Here is a 25,450-nt window from a genome sequence, read left to right on the forward strand (position 1 = left end):
TAAGACATTCATAGCCTTTATTGACACTGACAGTTTGTTTTCACTTTTTACATTTTTCATTTGTTCATATTGATTTTTTGTTTTATATAATATATTGTAAAACAAAGGGGTTTAAAACTAAACTACAAATGGTAGTAAAAGATACCTCGCCTACTTTCAAACATGACAATATTTCTGAAATATAATTTTAATATGGTGTAAGATATTCATGTTGAAAAAATAAATATTGAAGTTTGAAATAATTTTTCCTATATGTCAAGTATTTAAATGTGACACTAGATATTCTGGGAATACTTACTGATGCTGCAGGGATTTGCTTTAATAATAACACATATTTCATTTTATGTTATGGAAAAACTTTAATGTTAATACAACTTTCATTTTTATATACATGTATGAAGCTTAACTTAGGGTAAGAAGATTAATTTCACTAACATTATATTGGCTTCACTGACTTTAAATGTTTTCATATTTAGGTAAATAGTAAAGATAGAAATAAAAATGGCTTAATGTTAATTATGTTGATAATTCATGTTTATAAAACTAATTTATACATTTTTCCTTGTAAAGGCTTTAAAAAGAAATGGGAAATATGTAAATATACAAGAAGTAATGGATCAGTGGACACTCCAGATGGGTTATCCTGTTATCACCATCTTGGGAAACACAACAGCAGAAAATAGAATAATAATTACCCAACAACATTTTATCTATGATATCAGTGCTAAAACTAAAGCACTTAAACTTCAAAATAGCAGGTACAACATTCTTTTTTACATGAAAAATATTGTTTTTATTCTTACATTTGCAGTTTTAATATTTCAAAGAGCATTAATAACAAAATTCTGAAATATTTTTTGTTATTAAAACATATATTAAGTGAAATATAGTTTTTGTTTCTTTATTTACACAAGTTGTTTTGATTCTCTTTTTACTCCCATTTCCTGGATATCTGAACCTTCAAGCTGAAAAAATACCAAAGTTATTTGTTTAGAAAGACAGAATCTTAAATAATCATGGTGTTTAAAAAAAAAATAAAATGTTATTTTTCACTTTTCCCTGTGAATGTTTCTTGAATTAAATGCAAGAAAGTTAAAATGTGTTGCTGTGAATTAAAAGGAATTGAGCCCACTGTGAGATTTATAAAGCAAGTGAGAACAGAAACTCATAATGCAGAAAAACTAAAACAAAAATCAAATGAAATAACGTCTGAATCAAAGGAATTTCAAACGGTACCTTGAAATGATCTAACGATTAATGTCACTTAGTATCAACATATGTTCTCTTTCTCATTTTTAGTGTTTAAAATCAATAAACAGATAGCATACATAAAATCTTTATTTGTTGTTTCTTTAACTTTCTGCTGAAACTCTTATTACTGATAACTCAGCATGTAGCATTTTTCTTTCTTTTCTACTTTATGTTTTCTATTTTGTGTCTCATTAAAGTCTGAGCCAAGGAAAGATATTAAAACTTAAATCAGTCCATTTCATTTCATTTAAGATGCCCTAGTAAGACTTTGGTTCCAGTGAGGGCTGGGGGTGGGGGTGGGGGATGGGAGGTACAGGAAGAGGGAGAGAAGTTAAAATTGATAAGCACAATGAGATGTTTGGATTAGGTTACCCATGCTGTCTCCCATTATCTTGGAAAATTAGGAGTCTGACTTTATCATCCACCCATGTCCAGGAGATCTGGAACAGACATTAAGCTTGCTTTGTCATCTCTAAGAAGAATGGAAATTGTTCCCCTGTAGGCTAGCTCCAAGACCAGCCAGTCACTCAATCTAAGTGACTGAGAAATTCATGAATGTTTCTGGTGACTACATTTGGAATCCGATTTAGGAAAGCAGTGTCTTGTATCTTTCCATATACAGTCTATATTTACCTTTAACACGCTACCCTTTGCAATCCAACTGTGTAGACTCATGGAATGTGCTTGTACCCTGCCACATTGTCTCCACTGTTAGGGGCTGAGTCTCTCATTGCTTCTTTCCGCAGCCTGGATTTCCCACATCTGCCAGGTGCTGTTTCTAATCTTCTAATGTCTGGCCCGAGGCAAAACAAGCACAAGTGTAGGCATCAACTCTGGCCTTGCCAGGAAGTACATAAAAACTACTTGACTGTGGCAAAATTAGAGAGATTTGGGCCAGGCCTTTGAGAATGATCAGTGTGACACAAGCATCACTGATGCAGAAAAACATAAAGGACACGCAGATGACAGAACAAATTTTGAACAAAAATATTCTGTCAACCTATAACATACATGAGATGTACCAGCCAGGAGTCTAATTCTTTAAAGGAAGAATTTCTCCCAGGCTGTATAATCATATGTAACATCTAGACAGCTTTGTTGGTTTGTCTTCTGGAATTATAAAATCTTATGTATGATTTTGAACTCTGAGAACTTAGCATATAAAATATTAAGAGTAAGATAATGCAGGACATCCTGTTAGTCTAAAAAATGATTTTCTATTTATTTTGCAATTATAGACCTTGTAGCTGAAAATGGATTATTGCAATTTTACATTATTGATCATTTAATTCACTATAACATCCTGGTCAAAGCTTCAATACGATTCTCTCTGGCCTATGTATATAGCCTTCCTAGATCTTTATTTCACAATGCAAACAGTTGATAGAGTAAAACCAACTGCCTATCTATTCCAGAAATCCTGTGAAATCTGTATATTTTCTGAGCCAGGAAAATCAATTATTTGCCTTTTCATTTTTCTAAGAAACACTAGAACATCACTGCAATATGCCTAGAACATTTTAAGTGAATCCAGTAATTATATTTTTATATATAATAGTTGTATTACAACATAGAAAGGAAAGATCTTTACATAACTAAATAGTCACATAAAGTTAGCTGATGTGTAACAGAGTGTCAAATATGTTCTAGAATTTTGGTACTTGGGAAGTTGTGAATTTGCATAGCCTTTTTCATTATACAGTTAATGCATTGCAATGTAAAGTAATGTCTCCCTATACACTGAGGAGCTTCTCAGTGTTCTTCGCTGCAGAGAATTTTACTAACCTACACAGTCATACTTTCCTTCTCTTAATGCCCTGATGACAGTGACATCTGACCAGTTTTTCACAAAGTCTGGACAAATGCTTCATTAATTTTGATGGTATTTTATAAAAAAAAGTCTCATTCAGGTTTATATGCACCTATTCTTTGCTACCTTAATATAATCATTAAAGTAAAAGTTGCTTTATTATAACAATGAAAACGACTGATAAGAGAGGTAGTCCCAGGAACTGTTAAAGAAAAAAATATCTTGGGAGGTCTTTTTTTATGCTTAAAATAACATGATGACAATTCAAGTTAAAACTGAGACAGCTAGAACACAATCTAATTTCCTAAGTTATTTTTTCTAATATCATTTTAAACATAATCCATTGCAATCTTGGATTTCTTTACAACACAGAGGACTTTTCACTAAACTATGTTTAGGGTCTTCTAGTCTTTTAAGTTATAATCACAAAGCAACATAATTATCAGGATTTCCTTGATTTTAAAACAAAATTTATGAAAAGTCCACATATATGATGTTTGGAAAGTTGTGAAATATATTGACAGTACAGTAGCTCAAAAGTAAATACAAATTTCAAATATGCTTTTAACTTGGAACTTTTAATTTGTCTTTGTTACTATATGTAGATTTTGGTTATGTGTGTGCATACACACAAACACACATAGAATAGGGAACAAAAATATTCTTAGGAAGTATATAAATATATTTTTTTTAATTTTAAAAAACTGCCTCAAAGTTTGTATCCCCAAACCTTATAGTTATAACTATAAGGTTTATAGTTTAACTTAGTTAACCTTATAGTTAACTTGTATCTGAACAGCTATGTGATACAATGTCTGACATTTAGGAAATTTGCTGTATATATATGGTATTGACATGCAGGTATTTATGTGAATCATTTTCCTGTATTTTAGAGATATTTTTTCTACACCCCAAATATAGAAACAAACCAACTTTTATCATAATCTCTAGTTACTTAGAATAAATAATTTAAATACATGGAAATTCTGTTTATTTATATTAGGGACAAACAATGATTCACAAACATTTTATGATTATGCTACAAAAAAGACACAATTATCCTTGAGAATTTTTAAATATCCTCAATTTTATATATTCCTTTGTCTTTTAACCAGTACTTATTTGGCTTCACAATTTAGCTGACCCAACTCAATATGGATAGGTACTAAAGTCAAGTTTATGAAGTTATTCTGTCTTACCTATAGATGGGTTTGATGCCTTTTATTTCATTTTATTCCAAGTCCATTCAATCAGATTCAATAGTAATTTATGATTTAGAGTAGAAATGCCTCCTATTTTCAGACTTTTTAAGACCTAAGTACACAAAAATGAGCTTATCATTTAATTTGAGAATCAGACCCAGAGTTGAGCATCATTGTCTCTTAACTAAGTGTTCCAATTAACCAAAAGAGATCCATTATTTTTAAGAGAACAGCTGTTAATGAAATGGATCAGTTCTTTGTCTCCTCCTGACAGTAAATCTGTTATTAAATATCTGGGGCATATTTTTAAACCTATATTGAAAGTTTGGAAGTATTTGTTAAAGAGTTTACATGAGTTGTTCATGAACTACTGTCTAAAGAGTCAATATAGATTTTGCTATTATAAATTGTTGTATTACTAGAGCGATTGTATGCAGTCATTATTAGTATAGTATCTCCACATAGTTAGGCCCTCCAAAATGTTTTTTTTTTTTTTCATTAAGTATAGGATACAGTTTTAAAATCAAGAACTGTAAACATATTATTTTGATTTTCCATACTGGAGATAGGAGTTGGTATAAAATTATGAATTTCTTTCAACCTTCCATTTGAACTCTTTACTATTACTGAATTCTGTTTATTGTGAATGCAAAACATGGAATAATAAAATAGTCAAATTTCACACGACAGATTCACAGGAGATGTCCTCCTGTCTCACTCCCCAAAAGACATATTCATTATAATGTTTATTACCCCCAGGCATGTTTCCCAAACATTTTTTAATTCTTTATTTATTCTCACAGTTATTGAGGTCATGCAATATCTCTTACATTTCTAAAACAGAAAAATATTTTTTTTCCATACTGGAATTGTTGGCTACCCTATTGATAATGGTGAAATGATAGATTGAAATAATCTGGCTATATTTCAAGGCAGGAAACAAATATAGTCATGTAGTCATTGGACTTGTAAGACCATCCAGCATATCTCTGGCTATTCATTTGGGATTAAACTGACATTACTTCATGTATAAGTATAGGCCTCAATTTTTATCCTATAAAAAGGTAAATGTTGCAAAATGCTTCTCTTTAATAGATGAGTTTCATGATTGTTCCCTGCATGTTGGTGGCTGCTTTGACACATCAAGTTAGAAATTTCATTTCACAAAACAGAGCATTAAGTGCGTCCCACAATATTCTTTCTATTGATCTAGATTGTATGGGAATCTGACTAGTTTTTATTTTTTTCTTTTCTGCTGAATAACTTTAGATATGTCATATTAACTTTTCTGTAAACTACATTAATAGTGTCCCACAGAGTCATTAGATAATAAATAAGGAGAATATTAAAATGTGAATGCATGGAGCCACTGAGATGTGTCTTAATCTAACATAAAAACAAGTAGAAAGAAGTTATGGTTAGACCTTAATCAATATAGGTCAGGTGTATAGATATTAGTTACTTTTTATTTCAAATTCAAAATGCAAAACCTTTTTCCCCCAAGATAAATGCTTTTGTTGACAGTTCTCTTTGCACTGCAATTAAAATTCGTAGAGGCCAAGTCTCCTTAATGGCATTGAAAGAGTGAATTCATCTTTTTGACTTACGCCGTACTTTTATGACTGATGAGTAGTAAAAATCACACAGAAGGCGCATGGGAAATGTTTTTTGTTTTTGTTTTGATATAGCTATTTTTATTCTTAAAGCTTCTCTTTTATTTTGCAGTTACCTGTGGCAGATTCCATTAACTATTGTGGTAGGAAATAGAAGCCATGTGTCTTCAGAAGCAATTATTTGGGTGTCGAACAAATCAGGTAAACTATATATTCTCCCCTGAGGAACTATCTGGTTTCAGATAATTGTTTAGCAACTTAACCTCTGGTTTTAGCTGTTGTAAAATGTGAATAAAGACAAATTAGAAAGAGAATATCAAGGAATGATTATCAACCCTATAAAATTAGATATAGGATAGTTACTAAATAGTCTAATTTCAGTTTGTTTTTGTAATTACTAAATTTATTTGTTTCTTTAAGGGTAAAGACAAAACTTAAAAATAAATGTTTGTAATACTAATCTTAGGTGTTTAAAATTGTATTACTTTATAACTCCACATGTAATTAAAATATAATTATAACCTCAAAGAGAAGAGTATGCCAAATACTGAAAACACAGGTCTCATTTTTAATTCCACTTTCCTATCTTCTCTTTACCAGACTGTCTCTTTAAAGGATGAGAGAGGCAATATTCTCCATGGAATTATATAATTACAGGGCCAAAAGGTGGGGGGCTTGGACAGGTTAGCAAGCCATCTCTTAGGTGGGGTCAAACCTCAAGGAGCAGAGAGAGATGAGATTCTATTCTCTTTCTAAATATCTTCAAATAAGATAGTAACCTATTTCAATTTACTGTCAGAAAGCTATTTATTGAATCCAATCTACAGCCTTCATTCTAGAGTGTGAAACAGGTCCCTTTTATTTCTGTTTTCTATTGAGTTAGAGAAAAAGTCAATTATCATCTTTTATGTAACATTTCATTTAGGTTTAGATAGTCAGGTGTGCCCAGATATTGTTTTTCCTACTCCTTTCTCAGATGCTGTTAATTGATGTTATTTTGCTCTTTCATAAGCCTTATTTTAAAAAGCCACAATTTTTTTATTTGAAATAGGGTGAAGTATAAATAAATAAACAAATACAGTTTCTTATCCTCAGACTTGCTATTATAAGGGAGGTTTAAGTGCTCAGAATACATATATGTATACATACAAGAAAAAGTTGTTACAGTAAAATGGAATCTGGTTATCAGCAGTATGAACACTTACAGTTCCATGCAGATATTTACATACATTTTCACGTTATTTTATTTGTAACACATAAAGACATACAATGAAAACATATGCTTTCATTTATATACACTATATATGAAACATTGATATGTAATGTAGCAATGTATTGAAATACTTTAAAATTTGTTGGTGTTTTTCCTTTTAAATTGTTCATTATAATCTATTCTTTCACTTACTGGAATTAGTGTTTATATCGTGATTCTGAATTCACACTTCCTGTATTACTTGACTTTATATTTGTCTTTTCCTGTCGTGTAGTTGTTTATCTACGTAAGTTGTTGTGAAATGATGAGGGAGAGCAGTGAGTTGTTATAAAGACCAAATTAGAAAGAAGTCATCTCTTTATAGGATTCCTATGAGATGTGTTAGAACTATCTTCAGAAATAAGGTAAAATATTTATCTTTGGAAGGTAGAATGGAAATGGGAAAATGAGAAGAGTGTAAAGATACTGATCAAACATGGGGATTCTCCCAAAACTTCACTTTTAGATCGTGCAAGGATTCAGGATGAGTAATTCCGGTGGATACCTTTCCGGGTCCATTTTTTCTCACTTCCTAGTTATTTCCATGCTGTTATTCCTGATATCTTTTTATCTTTCACAGAGTATCCCAGGCTGGGTGCGGTGGCTCACGCCTGTAATCCCAGCACTTTGGGAGGCCAAGGCGGGTGGAGCACTTGAGATCAGGAGTTTGGGACCAGCCTGGCCAACATAATGAAACCCTGTCTCTACTAAAAATACAAAAATTAGCTGGGCGTGGTGGTGGGTGCCTATAGTTCCAGCTACTTGGGAGACTGAGGCAGGAGAATCACTTCAAGCCAGGAGGCGGAGGTGGCAGTGAGCCGAGATTGCGCCACTGCACTCCAGCCTGAGCAACAGAGATTCTGTCTCAAAAAAAAAAAAAAAAAAGTAATATAGTATACCAGCTATACCAGCTTTTCTTGACCAATGGCTACGGTTTATGTTTGAGGGATTGTTTTCCTTTACAGTCTTTCATTATTATTCAAGAATAAAACAATGTATTGGTTCAAACCATATGTTTGCCTAAAATATCACCTATCTTGATATGTATGGTCCTTGTACACAGCTGCAGAGCTCGTGTAGTACATAACACGAGCCTATTTGCACAGGCTTTGGTATGAATGGCACAGGCCCACACCCCAAAGTTGTGTAAGGTGCGACTTGGACATTTTAATGAAAAATGACACATTCGTAACACTATCTTCTGTTTGATACAACATTGTCACATTTAGAATGTTAAAACTTGCAGATTGCCCATACTAAGATAATGTTTCCTGAAAACTTTATAAATACAAAAATCTGCAAAGTTTACAGGAGGCATCTAAAAGACTGAGCACTTTCCTGTTTGCCTTTTCAGTCCCAGTTTATTGTATTCAATTTTTTAATGAAGTCCTTCATTCTGATGACTAATAAAAAAACTAACAACAAAGAAAAATTAGGAAAAAAAGAGAAAAGATTGTTAATTTTTGTTTCCTTTTGTATGTTGTCCCATCTCCTCTTTTTCAAAATATTGTCAACTAAATCACAATGAAAACTGTTTCCCACAAAAACATGAAGAAAAAATTCTGCTCAATTCTTATAAACATATGTAAAACAGTTCCATATTTAATTATAACAATCAGGTCAATGTTTTTGTAGTTTTTCATTGTCATTAGTGATATAGATTTGATCTACATGATATTAATGCAATCAGTGGTGGATAATATAAAGTACAAATTAGATTTGGATCATCATATATTCTTGTCAGTTCATTTTTGGAAAATACTTTGGATGAATATTTAATTAATGCTAAGGTAAAGCATAGATCATTTTCCCTAAAAATAATTTTTAAACCAGTTTTTCAGTTTTAGAAAACAGGTTGAAGTGTTTGTCTTTTTCATTTTTATTATGAAAATACCAAAAATTCAGACATTTGTATATGTAGTAGCTTGCATGTTGACTGGCTATTCAATTAACAGTTCGTGGAGAGGAATAAATGTAATGTCAAATGTTAGGAAGGAAAATATTAAAACAGAAGAGAAATTAATCCTGAAAATTAAAGCAAACATGAAAAGTAGCATAATGCAGTAGTGCTTTCTTGAAGCACTGGTTTATTTGAGACTCACAACCTTTCAAATGTGTATTATTGTATCCCCATGTTACAAATGAGGAAATTAAGACTTGAGAAGTAATTTTTCCAAAATATCAGTTGATTACGTAAAGAAGTGGCTTTAGAAAGTTGGTTTCCTTTGCTTCCTACCCTTCACCTGACTCTGCAAACACACACACGTGCGTGTGCGCGCACACACACACACACACACACACGATTTATTACTATGGTAGATTGCTTTGTGGATCTGTCAGTTATTTAATGTGATGTCTTTGATTATATGCACATGATTCTTTATAGGTTTTACAAAGTATCCTCATTTGATTTTCACAAGAGTCAAGTGATAAAACCAATATGTATTATTTTCCCTGAGTTTGTCTCACTTTGTTACTCTGGTTGACCTTTTTAAAAAGTTTTTAAAATTCGAATCTTTGCAACTGGCAAATATTGGATAGAGATACCTAATCTCTTTTCCCTTTTTATTCCAATAGAAGGCAAAAAATATAAAATCTTATAAAATACCAACTACTCTGTACCTCAATAGCCTAAGCCTTGTGCCATTTTGGATACATTCTAAATACAATTTTTAATTATTATTGCCAGCATCAAGATATAACTTCCATACATTTTATTATGGTACTCATCAAATACCATACCTCATTAGGCCATTGGAAAAGATCTCTTTAAAATTCATTGCTTGCTATCAGTTAATCTGAAGAACATTTTAGGGATATAATTAACTAGAACAGAAAAGATATTTAAAAATCTATTACAAAAATTTTCAGGGAATCATTTCTCCAACGATCTCATTTGTAACAAAGGCATAAAAATATTCATGAACAGTAATAACCTTCAGGTTTTAGTAGTAAATTTAATAATGACATACTTAAAAACAATAGAAGCCTGTCTTTCTTATTCTGGTCAGACAGTGTAGAAAGTACAAGAATTATTTTCTTATTTTAATGTACATATTAACTTAAATTTGACTGTATCCTATCTATAAGTTTTTGAAATTGAGTAAGTTTAAAAATTAGATTCAAGCGAATCAAGTGGGGCTAAGTTATTCTAGTTATCTAAAATGTGAACAGGAAATAATTTAGTTACAGTAATGCATGACCATTTCAAACTTGTAAAAATCCAAAGTATGTGTTTATATATTAAACTTGATGCTTTAACATTGTAACTTTTTGAAAAAAAAACAACACTTCTTAGGTAAAATTTATCAACTTTTCTCAGCTCAACTAAATTCAAGTATACTTTAAATATTTCTTGTTATATAAATCTTAATATACTTGGAGACACTTAGAGATTATTTCTGCCTTCAAAGTTACTAATATTTTTACAATAAAAAAGAAACAATATTCTCAATATTTAAGTTTCAATTTTCATTCTCTAAATTCAGACATTATTAATTAAGATCTCTCTGAGGTTATTTTAATTTTAAAGAATGGTATTTTCTTATTTATTTATGTAGTCATTTTTACATCTTCAAAATAGATATGAAATTCTAAAGTTTTGTAGCAATTGTTTGAATAAATACACTAAATTTTGAAAACTATACAATCATAGTTTTGGAGACTGGAGAAATTATTTGCATTTTAGAAAAGATATGTGATGATTTATTTTTCTGAGTTCCATGGATTAACTATAGTATATAAAATAGTATACATAAATGTCTTCTTCCATTGAATCATAGATTTGGAAGGAAACTTAAGGGCCATTATTTGTCCCTCAGGTTACAAGTAAGGAAATTGAAGACCAAAGAGAATCAATGGCATACGTGTAGGAAAACACTTACGTATAGGAAAGCTGAGACAAGAATTTAGCTTTTCTATTGTACTCTGATTCTTTTTCCAGTGCCATTTTCTCCCTTTCAAATCAACATTAGACTGTGAAAAATGTATATCATATTACAGTAAAAGTGTTATACCATCTTGTATCAATAGAATATAACATAGTAAAAATTTGGACGCTGAAGTCAGGTGACATAAGATGAACCACTTCTTTTCTTGGATAATTCGATTAACCTGTCTGAGCCTTGTTTCTTTATCTGTTCTAATAGACACAATTTATAAAGGTGGTGGGAAGTTGTGATCCTGGAAATGATAAACATTAAATTTTTATATTCAGTATACTTTGGGGTTTAAGTACATTCGATTTTACTGCAGATTTTAAAAAATTGATCATTTATAACATGCATTGGGTTTATTAGTTCACTTCATTCCAAACCTGAGAAATGAGCGGTCATTAATGTCCACCCAATAAGTTTTGTGGTATAAACTCTTCTTGTGTGGTCTCTACTTTAGAGCAAGTACTCTGTAAATGTATTCCTTCAAGGACATGAGAGGGAAAATTTATTTTCTATTTTGAAGTCTGAATGTGTAAAAACTTTGACATTGGAGTAAGAACTAGAGATGCATCCCTACTCAGACCAGAGGTTTATGGTTTTTATGATGCCTTTTATAGTTCTGAGTCATTGTGGAAATTAGAGTAGACACATGTGGTTTTGATTTTTTTCCACCTGGATGTCAGACTATGTATGTCTGTGTGTATGTGTATACATTTAAAGTCAACTTCACTGTATAAATTTTATGAAACATGAGACCTGAAAATCAACAACATAATTATTAGAATAGTCAACTGTGTTTCCGTGGAGTCAATAAAGGCTATATGTGCAGTGAATTGTGTCCCTCTCTGTACCATTTTTTAAGGAGTTAAATATGTAAGAAGTTATAATATTGTTTCTACTTTTTACTTTTTACTGGCTTCTATTAATGAATTAGTTGGTGAGGATAATAAAGTTGCCATTTTCCAAAGTGATCCCAATAAGCAGAATTTATTATCTTTATTTCTAATTCTATGTGGAAATATTAAAATCTCAAACAAGCAAGTGTTGTTTTATTAGCATTATTGACGATGTTTAAAAGTCTGTTATTTATTAGTTCTCTCAAGAAAGCACAAGAAAAAAGGCAAATACCAGTGACTTTCAAGTAAATGAGCTCTATTGTTTTACTATTTTCTTACTGAATAAAAATAGTAGAATATGGATCTAAAACCTCTTCTTTCATTCTAGTCTCATATCCCCATACAATCTAATTAGAAGTTGCCTGAATACAGTGGTAGATTTCTAGGTTACACTTCCTTTGAGAAAGAAAATTATGTATATGTAATGGAGTTTTGTCAAGAACAAAAATGCTAATTATAAGAAAACAATTAATTGAGATGATAGTGAGTAACCAATTAAAGGTGTTTCTAGCATCTAGAATTAGATTAATTAAAGAGTAGGCTTCAATTAGGTATTTAAAATGACATTCACTTGATTATTGGTATTGTTATATCTGGCACTAAGAAAACATACTTCATTTTAACTCTTAACATTTAAAATATATCCCAAAAATGCTGTTTTCAGAGCACCACAGAATAACCTATTTGGACAAAGGAAGCTGGCTCCTGGGGAACATCAATCAAACTGGCTATTTTAGAGTCAACTATGACCTAAGGAACTGGAGATTATTAATTGATCAATTAATCCGGAATCATGAGGTACCCTCCAGATTTGCTTATCAAATACCTTTTTTGATATGTGAATATCTGCCATTTTAATCCTAATTTATCATATTATTTTTTCTAATTGGCCTTAGGTTCTTTCTGTGAGTAACCGAGCGGGCTTGATCGATGATGCCTTCAGCCTAGCCAGGTACGTTTTCCTGTGGATCTCCCCAATAAAAACTCGTGCCTGCAAGACTTCCTCTATTAAACTGCATAGTATGTATGTGTCTTTTATTTAGGACATTTAAAAAAATCTATTTCTATCTTATGTTCTTTGACTTTGGATATGAGTTCTAATTAGTCTCCCAAACTTTCTATCAATAATAGCTATAGGGTATTTCTAAGTCAGGATAAGCTTGATGAATTTCTCCACAAGTTCAATTTAACACTGAAGATTAATAGTCTCTTCCCGATTTCATTAATGAACTCTATAAAATGACCATTGGGCCATATTTAAGTTTTGATAGAAATTACCTTCAAGTATTGGCAATTTTTCCCTGATATATACTAGTATATCTTTTAAAAATGTTTTTTGAATGTTATTCATTCTAAGAAGCTTATGCTGCAGAACAGAAATCAATATTCCACTAAGACTGTTCTTGACAAAATATATATCAATCTTGTAGAAGACTTTAGTTGTGCTATAGTAATATTTGTGTTATTTTCATAATTATGTTTATAATATTAAAATTAGTTATTCCTTTGAATAGTCATTAAATGAAATGTTGCTCATAAACTGAAGCTATTTGCTCAATTTTGAGGCTAAAATGTAAAACAAACTCAGTTCCTTTAATATTTTATACTGTTTCACATCCAAATACAGTTTTAATTTTAATAATAGAATTATACAAGCTGTCAATTGGGTGACTCTCCTTACTTACCTAGAGTCATGGGTGACTCTCCTTACTTACCTAGTTATCACGATTTACCACATTTTCTTCTAAGATAATCAATCAGGGGAAATCGGTTAGTTATGCTTGTGCTGATATTAACACATGACTTATCTTAGTAATAGGCTTTGTTTCATGGGACCTGAAACTGCTTTTACAGTTTATGTATTCAATCAAAATTCAATTCTCTTCCATATGTTAAAAAGCATATTACACACTGCAGGATCCTGATCCATCAAAATAATGAGCTTACACATAGAAGACTTGATAATTACTTTGATAGAAGCAAAGCCAAAGTTTGGGATCAAATTACAGAGATTGATTTTTGTAAAAACAAGCAATATGGAGGGAGAACACAAGTATATAGAGGGTAAGGAAAAAATGTCAGGTGCTTTTCTATTTAAAAAATACTCTGACTTTTGCCTTCCTTATTGCTACTAAAGAAACCAAAAACATTGCTAATATTTTTCTTATTTGGTGAGTGATGCTGTATCAGTGCCTCATTCTGACCAGGCATGTACAATTTCAGGCACACATTTGCCTAATAATTGAATGGCAAACCTAAGGACAATTTATCAGCAAGGAAACTGCTAATGAAATTTTACCAATGGAATGTATTTGTGTAATAAGAACTAGGGTTCAGTTCTAGTAAAGATAAATGATGGCTCTTCCATGCCATAGCACCATCTTATTGGGCAAAAATTTAGAAATAATAGAGCTACATAAAGACCTGCTGAGATAATCATGTGTGGAGATAATGTTTAATATGTAGCTTTTGCTCTGCAGTAAAATCTGAAGTCTTTGTAGAAAGTTTTATGTATGAAAGAAAGATTACTTTGGCACAGAAGTTTAGAGAGTCCAGAAAGCCAGAAGGATAATGTATTTAATGTGATAATGTACTGAAAGGGAAGCAGAAAAAGAGAGAGTAAGGTGTTGAGTACCACAAAGAAAGGGTAAGGAACTCAAAGAAAGCTGTTTTCATTAGCTAATAATTATTAAGCACTTTTAAGTAGCCAAATGCTTTTCTACTTTATATATAGTAATTTAATTTTCACAACTTTATAAGATATATAGGTAGATATTATTGTTGTTATTATTCCCACTGTATTTTATTTTATTTTTTTTGTTGTTGAGACGGAGTCTCGCTTTGTCGCCCAGGCTGGAGTGCAGTGGCTGGATCTCAGCTCACTGCAAGCTCCGCCTCCCGGGTTTACGCCATTCTCCTGCCTCAGCCTCCTGAGTAGCTGGGACTATAGGCGCCAGCCACCTCGCCCAGCTAGTTTTTTGTATTTTTCAGTAGAGACGGGATTTCATCGGTTTAGCCAGGATGGTCTCCATCTCCTGACCTCGTGATCCGCCCGTCTCGGCCTCCCAAAGTATTCCCACTTTAAATGCGAGGAAATGGAAGCTCAGAGAGGTCACACAGCTGATAACTGGCAGAGCCACAGCCTGGATCCAGGTGGTCTGTCTGCAGAGCCTCTGCCATTAACCAGAGCACTAAGCTGAGTCTTAGAAGTAATAGTATTTATTGTAATAAAAGAGCCAGACAATATAGAAGGACTGAGGGGTTTCAAGGCAGTTGTTCATGTGAATCGTTACGGGTTTGAAATGATGGTGAGAAAGCAAGTAAGTAGTGATAGCCTAATGACAGAGACCAGATGGAAATTAAAAGGAAGGGATCTGTTGACTCATCTGCATTAAATGATAGAAGTTATTTTTAGATGAAATGTTTAATTTTAGTGGATAAATTTCTTTTTCAAAAATTAGATTTCTTCTTCACTAAGACAGAACATTGCTTTCAATTCCAGTTTTGGATGCTTTCGATTGCAATTTTGGGAACCTTAAAAGTTTGAAGTAAATAATTTCGTGATCATTTATATAAATTCACCAGAAAAACATGCAAATCTCATTGAATATATACTTATAATTTGTTTTATTGCTTAAGAGATAATTTTCCTATTACAGTAAGAATAAATAAGTACAAATTTAGATTCATTTAGGCAAATTCTCTGCTCTTACTTGGAGTTAAGGATTATTCATATATCATTGTAGTATTGTAAATATTCCATAGTTTTGCTATTCAATCTATATCAACCTTTTCTCAATCTCCTGAACACATCGTGCACTCTGGCTTCTTTAAAGATAACAAATAAAAGAATAGCAAATATTTATGAAATGCTTATGCTTTTACGAATGATCTCCATCAGTCTTCTCAATGAACCAGTGGAGTGGGTGTGGTTACTTGTTGACATTTTATAGCTGAGGCATTGAGATTAAGAGAGGTTAAGTTGCTTAGGTAAGGCTGCACAGCTTTTGGGGCAGGGGTGGAGGCAGTAGTTCAACCCCAAACAGTGGCACAGCAGAGTCTATGACCTCAAGTAAGAGTAACTTTGTCCATTACGTGAAATTTCTTGCTATCCTCATTCCACATGACTGTTCAGAGTATTATCATACACTGAAAAAATGTATGATTTTACTCATCTTCCCTCATTGAGGACTTATCTGTCCTTCTCAGCAAAAGTAAGGTGATATTCTATGGATCTGTGTCACAGTAATTGTCACATTATTGCTCAACCAGTTACTTTTCTGGGTTCCCGATAGTTCTTCGATGATGTGGAGGAGAAGCCTTTGTGTCATCCGTATATGACTACTGTCTTCCCTAATGTTTGCTACAGGATTGTGCCCGTGTATATTTGTTACCTGAATTGATAAATTATTAATTATTTATACTATTAACTTTATGCCACTATTTGTTGTGAGATTAAGCAAACTTGCTGTAGTCATTCTTTATTTGGTTGTTTTTTAAATATATAAATTTGCCTGAATGCATTCTGATTGTAAAAGACTGAAACAAAACAAGAGATACAATGTGAAATCTTCTTTTACTCCCTTCATTCCCTGCCATTTGATCCTGCTCACAGGTTAAATATTTGGCATGTATTTATCTAACCATTTTTCTTTACACTTTCTTACTGTTTCGTGTTTTTTTTTTTTTTTTTTTTTTTTTTTTTTTTTTTTATGAACAGAAAGTCTATTCTCTGACTCATTTATAAAAATAAATCTGGGGATCTTTTCATTGTTTCTGATTTTTCACTATTAGAATCAAGACTGCAGTGAGTGTCCATGAGGAGTCTTTTGTTGTATATGTGTCTTTTTTTAATATTTACTTTTGTAAGTTGAATTTGGGGTATGACTTTTTAAATAAATATTAGAAATTGTATTCTGAAGGCTTTTCCAATTTAACCCTCCATCAACCATGTGTGAGCGGGTCCAATTTCCTCAAATCCTGCATTATAATGAATGGTATATATTTTTTAAACTTTTGACAGTCTAGTGGCAAAAGTTATTTTATAAAAGTTATTCATTACTGGTTAAAAGAAGTTGTGCATCCTTTCATATACATTTGCTGTTTGTATGTTTTCTTCTGTGAACTATCACTCAATTAAAAACAAAATATTAGAAACCTAATAGAAAATGAGCAAAGGTATTTCCTACTATGCTTTCCTATATATTTTGGATGTTTTTGGATATTAATCCTTTTTTGTAGCATACACTTTACAGTAGTTTTCACTCAACACGATGCCAATTATTTTTTCAAACTTTGTGGTGTTTATCATGATTCAGAGGTTTTTAATATATATGTCAAGCCATTCCTTTTATAGCTTTCTGGTTCTGTCCAACATAGAAGGGCTTCCCTATCTGAAGATTTTGAAAATATTCTATTTTTTCTTAAGAGATTGTTTTTGTTTTACATCTGTCTCTTCAACCCTTCCTTCTCTGATCAATTTTTATGTTTTGAATGGAGGTCTAATTTTCTTTAACTTTGATAAGTGCCAATTATTTTAATCCTACTTATTTAAAGGTTTTCATTTTTATGGATTTGAAATGGTATCTTTATCCTAATGCAAATTCCCATGTTTTAGAAATTTTTTTATTTTGCCTAACTGCTCTGTTTGTTCTTTTTTGCACCACTGTCATATGTTTTAATAGGTTTAGATTTATTGTACATTGCAATTGGCCAAATTTTATCTTGTTCTTGTTCAGAATCTTACATATTTCTTTTCAATATAAATTATTATATTATGTTTGGAGTCATTTTGACAACCTCTACTAAAAACTATCACACTACAGTTACAACTAGATATGCATTGGATTTATAAATCAATGTGTACAGTATTAACATCTTTTCTAATTTGAGCTTTCCAGTGACAACGTTACTTGTCTTCATTTATTCAGGTCCCAAAGTTAAGCCCTATGGTTTTATGTACATGGGTCCTGGTAATATTGTGTTATTTTTGAAAAGGTATATGCTACTTTACAATATGGCACTGTTTTCACACTTACATATTATAAATTTCAATGCTTGCAGTTAGGGAATAAATTAATTGCCTTTGCAAGTTTCATTGTGTTATGGCTTGCACTTTAAAATTAGTGACTAAAATGCCTAGATATTTTTGTTATTGGGTGTTTGTATTTGTTTTTTGTTTTTTTTGAGTTGGAGTTTCACTCTTGTTATCCAGGCCGGAGTGCAATGGCATAATCTTGTCTCACTGCAGCCTCTGCTTCCTGGGTTCAAGTGATTCCCCTGCCTCAGACTCCTGAATAGCTGGGATTACAGGCACCCGTCACCATACCCAGCTAGTTTTGTATTTTTAGTAAAGATGGGGTTTCACCACGTTGGTCAGGCTGGTCTCGAACTGCTGACCTCAGGTGATCCACCTACCTTGGCCTCCCAAAAGGCTGGGATTACAGGCGTGAGCCACAGTGCCTGGTCTGTTTTTGTTTGTTTGTTTGTTTGTTTTTTGTTTTGATAAGCATGGTTGTATTGGGGGATATAAAAGTGAACAAGATGCATTTCTTATATTCAGTGAACTCACAATCTAGCAGGGAAGATGCATGGTACGTAACTAACTATATTCAGTGTATACATGCTATGAATAAAATGTTATGAAAGTATTAAGGAGTAAAGAATTAGTGTGGCCTAGGAAGATTATGGAAAACATCAAAATATCCTGTAGGAAATAACATCTGGAGAGTGAAAGTTTACTATGGAAATACATTAAAGGTTTAAAAGTAAGAGAATCAGAGCAGAAAAAAGTATAAATTAGAGGATAAACTTATGACAGAACTATTACAGCAGCAATGCCTCATGGCACAATTTGGATAAAGCAGAGATTTGAGATTTCTCAGGAGGTGAATTGGCAGCCAGATAAGGTGAAAATTCTTATCTAATTTTTGAAATTGTTTATCAGTTATTATATGATAGAAACTAAATATTTAGAAGATTTAAAATAGAAAATATAATCAATGGGTTGGATATTTAAAGCTTTTAACATGCTCTTAGTACAATTTTTAAAGTTATAAATATGTATATCACTGGGTTGTGAATTCACATGGCATTTTATTTGAAAATATCCAAAATACATGAAAATCATTTGGAAAATTATGTATGCCCAAAAGCTTTACAGGGTTAAATCATGATCATCATTATCATCATCATCATAAATATCATCATAGTCCTTCTTGCTCTGGGCAGTTACTATGTTAATTTTTAAAATTATCCACCAGTTTCCTGGAATATTCAATTTTGCAAAACACATGCAAATCTATTGTGTTTTTAATATTATAACATACTTTTATAGCATGCATAACATTTTTAAAATTATGTTATAGACCACTCTGTTAAAAAATCCAGTCGTTTACAAATTTTCCCATGATGAGGGCAAATTATTACACTTTAGTTCACAAACTGTTTAGAAGTAAGATGTTATTTTTTGTAAATTATTAGTGTTTTATTAAAAAGCATAAGGGCCTGTGTCTAGAAGTTATGTTTGTCCCTCTTAGAAGTGCTGTTGGCACTGGAGAGCAGTCATCAGTAGTGCATAATACATCTCTGATGAATATATAAGTTAAAAAATAATAAATACACTTTTATTTACTTGTCTAACAGCTTATACATTTGAGATATATTAGAAGCCTGGGAATTCAGCATCATAGCCACTGAAAATATAATGGCTAAAGAAGAAGAAAATGATGAGAACATTTCAAAAACTTATAGTTTTTTTTTTTTTTTTTTCATTTCTGAACCTTGTTTCAGAAATGGAAACAGCACTGTTAAAATAACCTTAACAACATTTGCAAACCGTGGAATTTATCTGCTCCTTTTGCGACTTTTTTCAGCATGGTTTTTGTTAGAAGTTCCTTTGTGTCTTCTGGATGGCTCTCTTGTACCTTGTTTAAGGTTTCTCTTGCAAAACATGTTGATCGTTTTTTCACTTATTGCAGAAAATAGTAGTATAATGTGCCTGAAAAGCAAGTGCACCCTGACCCTGGCTAGATGAGTAGCAATTTTTCCTGCTTTGATAGCTGGTTGTTTAAATGTGTAATGTGCTGAAGTTACAAAAATGAAATTGAGAAGAAATGACTTATAAACCTTTTGTGAGAAATACTTTGGCAGACTGGACTTTTTGTTTTGATTTCCTCATTCTATAATGGAGATAACAGGACTACATTACATCAGCTGAATACTGCCATGAGAAAACCTGATTAAGGATCCTAGTTCCCTCTAATATACTGCCTAATGCTTTATAAATGTTGATTTTATAAAGAATGCTTAGTTTCAAAATTATTTCTTTAATCCCTATCTTTTTCTGTTTTTACAGTACTATACAAATCTCAGTATAAACATTTTTCTTTTGTGTTTTACAATGAAATTATGTGCATTAATAATTATAATAGAACATTGATTTGAATGTGTTGTTTTTTGTTCTCATTAGACATGGAGAGAAGGATGATTCTTCAGCTGTTTGTATTAGATTCATTTAAGAGTGGTGTCTATGTATGGTTATAGCTCTTAGTTATCTTTTGTTAAGCCACCAGAATATGTGTGCAAAAGGATAAATATTAAATATTTATGAAGTCCTGAAAATGATAAAATTGTTTATTGCAAACTATGATTTATTGTTGACTATATGCTTCCACTCTTCTGCCATTGACCAAAAGTTATTAAAATCTGCTTGTTGTTATCCTCTCAGCCTTTCTAACTGGTGTAGGTTGTTCCATGATATGAGCAGGGTCTCGCAGTGAATCCTTCCAGGAGTTTCATGGCCATTCCCAAAAGATCATGTTTCTCACATTTCTGAGGCTGGGGATTCTAATTATCTATTTGTTATCATCAGTGAAGGCTCAGTCTTGAGACATGCAAAAAAAAGTCACCTTGAAGCATTCCTGTTTTATACCTTTCTGCATGCAATTATTTAAAAATTCATATCCCAAAGACCTCTAAATTAGTCTGAGTTTATGCAACACTTTGCCACAGATAAATGTTAAAAATAGTCTGAAAACATTTTCAGGACATTTAACTGTAACAAGCTGGGAATCTTTAGACCTATTTCTATTATAACTCAGTAAAAGCCTAGAGTATATTTCTGGATTTTCAAACTATACTGTTCCTGCAGGAATACGCTGGTTTGCTCAAGGTTAGAGATTGAGTTAATACATTCCTTTGAGCTGTCTTTAGAAATCTGTTGAGGGTGGAGTCACAGATGTTGTCCTTGGGATGAGGATTTATGAGGAGCTACAATACCAGGTACTTATGAGAAGTACAAATCTCCTGAGGCATTAAGGGGCAGGCTTGTGGCTCTTAAGGATGGCAAACTTTCTTAGAGACTTTTAAATTGTTCTGCATTAAATCAAAAGCAAATTTGTAACCTTCCAGGACCAAATTTGTGTTTCATCTCTGTAGGAGAAAATGTTTTAATATTAATGCCTACTGTCTGAGAGTACTGAGTAGAAAGTAAAAACAAAGTATTTTGACATTTTTCTGTAGGTTTGGTCCATTTGATTTTTGTTTCAATTGACACAATATTGTATGTATTAATCATATACAGCAGGATGTTTTGAAGTATATATATGTTGTGAAATGGTTCAGTATTGCTAATTACTGAGTGCATTATCTCACATCATTATTTTTGTGATGAGAACACAGCATTCACTCTCTTAGCATTTTTCAAGAATACAATATATTGTCATTAACTATAGTCATCATGCTCTACAATAGATCTATTGAAATTATTCCATCAATATAACTATAATTTTGAATCCTTTGGCCAATATCTTCCGAACTCCTTCTCCTCCAATAACCCTAGCCTCTGGCAACAACCATTCTAGTCTCTATTTCTATGAGATCATCTTTTTTCGATTCCACATATAAGTGAGATTATGTGGTATTTTTCCTTCTGTGCCTGGCTTATTTCACTTAACATAATGTCCTCCAGGTTCATCCATGTTGTCACAAATGAGAAGATTTCCTTTTTTATGGCTAAATAGTGTTCCATTGTGTATATATACCACATTTTCTTTATCGATTCATCCTTTGATAGAAACTTAGGTTAATTCCATATTTGACTATTGTGAATAATGCTGCAATAAACATGAAAATGCAGATATCTCTTTGACAGCAACAGTACTTTAAAAATACCATGTTGTCCTTTTATGCTCCTAATAAGCATATAGCCAAAGTAGAGCCTTCGTGTTGGGAAAACCTTATCTATTTGTCACTATTTTTATCATTTTCTGCGGGATGCTCTGCCTCTGCCTGGTGCCTGCCATTTAACTGACTACTATTATCTTCACATACCTGAACATGACCAGTTTATACCATGGCTGTTGGCAACCATTTGCTTGAAGTTGCTTAGCTTGTATGGGACTATAGCCTCTACAAGTCATTTTATGTCTGTTTCTTCATATCATTTTTAATTGTATTAAAATTTATATGTTGATCCTTTCTGTATTCTAGAAATTCATTTTGTCTTTTCTCTTTCTTCTTTGTCTTATATTTTAAACACTAATTCAAGTCTGTATAATTTGATTTCCTTTCCCAACTGGTAAGAGCATTGGCTATCAAGTTACATAGAATTGGAATTATTGCTCTATGAAATAACTAACAATAAATAAATATTATTTAAATAAATGCTAATTTTGTTCTGTCCCTTTCCTACCTTCACAGCACATACTCATGGTCACTCCAGAGTAAATAGACATCATTGTTATTTCCTATACACTACCTTACAATCCACCATATTCATTGATCTTCTAAACTGACCCCTTTCCTAGGCTGCCCCAAACCATCTGTATACACACATCCTAATGCCAACCCTTAGAGGAAGTAGAATATGACTAAAGCATAGCTGATTTTGCTTCTGCTAAAGAAGACAGAAACTACTTGCTTTTTGGTTAGATGTAAGAAGTCTGACAGGGACTCAGCCAAAACGGGACATTCTGTTCCACCAGAAAAGAAAATAAGAGTTTTGAGGTAGATCAAGACTACTGAAAAATGAAACTGAATCCTTCTGGCATTTGACCTGTCAATGTAAAAGCCTCATTTTTATAAAGATCTCTATCTACTCTGTTTCTCAAAAAACTCAAAATAAAAATCCCCTTATTTTTATTATGATTAATTAAACTCTAAAGAAATTTTAAAAATTAGGACTATATGAATACAAGTACTAATACAGGCTTTATGTTTGGGTAATTACTTATTGCTTTAAGTTGTCTCATTATGATCTTTTCCCACCTCAGAACAAACAGTCAGAGGAGCCTTCTGATACTCATCTTTCTTACCAAACATGTTGATTAGCCAATGATAAAGTAAAGAGCTGCTCATCTTTTTTAATCCCAGAACTCATGAAATCTGTTTTTGGCTTCAACTGTAGGCAAGGTAGCAGTGCTATCATGATAAGAGAACTAGAATAAGATAATAGAAAAGAAGCATTTTACATTATTTTCCACTAGTCATGAAATATAAAAGATTCATTTTTAACTACGAAAAGGTGATAATTTGGGGAAGAAAGGAAAGAAAGGAAATCTAGTTCCAACATTTTGTGCAATGAAGGTGAGTGGTTAATTCGAAGTAACATACACTTTGCTTATGTGGCAAATCGTAAAGCCTTAGGAGGTGATTTGAAATACATGATGTTCTCTCTTAATTGCATGCAATTTGAGCTATTCTTTGTGGAATGCTTCAAATGTCCTTATGTGGATGGAGTACCAGTGAAGAGGCCTTCACTATTTTGGATGTGAGAAAACATCAGATTAAGAAAACATGACTTGTTGCAACTATGTCAGTGCTTACTTAATTTTAAAGATGTTAGTACAGGCCAGCACAGAAGCTAAGAAGTAGTGCCGGACCCTGTGAACTCAGACCACATTTGAATCACAGATTAGATTCTTCCTTCCTAAACTAGGAATGGCCTGGAGTGCAGTTGATTCACGCCCCTAAAGGGAGGTAGCAGAGGCTTCCTGTTGCTCAGCTGCTTCATCTAATTAGGGTGAGGATTAAACAGAAATTCAATATAAACTCTCCAGGACACCAGGTGGTCATGCTAACCAAAAGGAAAATAAAAAAAGAGAGTTTGCAATAAGGAAGAAAATATTGTTAGTCTAGAAGTCTGTGTTTGACAAATTGGAGTGAGGCTAATAGGCCCTGAAGAGAATAATGATTGAGTATCAGAGAGTTTTATGTGGATGCTGACTTAAACACACTCTAAATTAGTGGGCAGTTATTGGGAATGCTGTCAAAAAATGCCAAAATAGAAAGAACTACAGATGAAAATTAGTTGGTGTTGCATTCCCAGTGTACAAATATAAAAAAGTTAATTGTGTAAGCTGAGGGCAGATCATGAATTTTATCCATGACATGTTGAGGGAAGTATCACTTATCCTTTTTCAACTGATAGTGAAACTACAATTATTACAGAAAAATAGTTACTGTGCAGAGCAACTAAGTCTCTGGCCTCCTAGTTTACTGTAGTTTTAAAATTTTCGTCTTTGTAGAGTTTGCCAGGTTTCCTATTTCCCTTTATTTTAAAATGTTTTTAAATTATGTTGAATTTTAACATTGGTAGATTATCAGTTTTTTTTAAGTATGAAGAGTTGAGAAATTCTTATGAAAATTTTTGTCTCAGACACAATATGTAGGTTATTTCAATAAATTAGGTATACAGTGTGTACATTAATGAATTTGTAGATAGATGATAGATTGCTAGGTATGTAGATAGATCACATAGATAGATAGATGATAGGCAGATGAATTATCTGAAAGTAGGTAGATATAAAAGTAGATGGATAACAAAGATAGAGCCATAATACTTCATGCTATGGTGAAATTACTATATTTAGCTTCAGAAAGACATCTTTGCTATGGTGTCATATGAAAAAATATTATACAGAATTTTAAAATTAAAGGATCGCAGCTCATGTGTAGTTAAAATAAATTCAAGTGATTTTCTTGATGGAATAAAGATATTACTGAGAGAAAGTATTTTATACAAATGAATTATATACTAAATGGCTATCACATGTAACATAAGGTTGCAAGTGTTTGATGCAGAAATTTTTAAATATTCACCTGCTTCAAAGATATGGTAAACTAAATGTAAGGTATAAATATGTTCTTAATTTGTTGGTCTGTTTTTTAAAATTTTAAATTTTAAAAACACATAAAAGGTTATAGGAAAATCTTTCAATATTTAGTCAGGTTTGTATGTGCTATCATCATTCAATACCTATTTCTCATTGCAAACAAGTCAGTTTCTGAAGTGTATATCCACAATATTAAATGAACCATATTTTCCCCTTATCCTGTACAGGTAAGCGATAAGCAAGCATCTGTCACAGACAGGCAAAATAAAGATTCTAAGAAGCATGAGAAGCACTTCACAATGCTTATAGTGTATCGATTTTTCTCATTTTAATTTTTGATGCTTGTTAGTAAGAATAAGTAACAAATGGCAAATTC

At 32.1% G+C, this 25,450-nt stretch overlaps 1 protein-coding gene across 1 annotated transcript in view; it reads left to right on the plus strand.

Moving 5' to 3' along the window:
- Positions 1-25,450, plus strand: part of TRHDE (thyrotropin releasing hormone degrading enzyme) — a 412,928-nt gene that overhangs the window by 301,588 nt on the left and 85,890 nt on the right. Inside the window, exons 9-12 of the mRNA XM_023226560.3 lie at positions 571-758; positions 5,989-6,077; positions 12,624-12,757; positions 12,856-12,911. Of these exons, the coding sequence (XP_023082328.1) occupies positions 571-758; positions 5,989-6,077; positions 12,624-12,757; positions 12,856-12,911 (467 nt within the window). The remainder of the gene's footprint in view (positions 1-570; positions 759-5,988; positions 6,078-12,623; positions 12,758-12,855; positions 12,912-25,450) is intronic.

This window comes from Piliocolobus tephrosceles, chromosome 10, assembly GCF_002776525.5.
Source record: "Piliocolobus tephrosceles isolate RC106 chromosome 10, ASM277652v3, whole genome shotgun sequence".
Classification (NCBI taxonomy): domain Eukaryota; kingdom Metazoa; phylum Chordata; class Mammalia; order Primates; family Cercopithecidae; genus Piliocolobus; species Piliocolobus tephrosceles.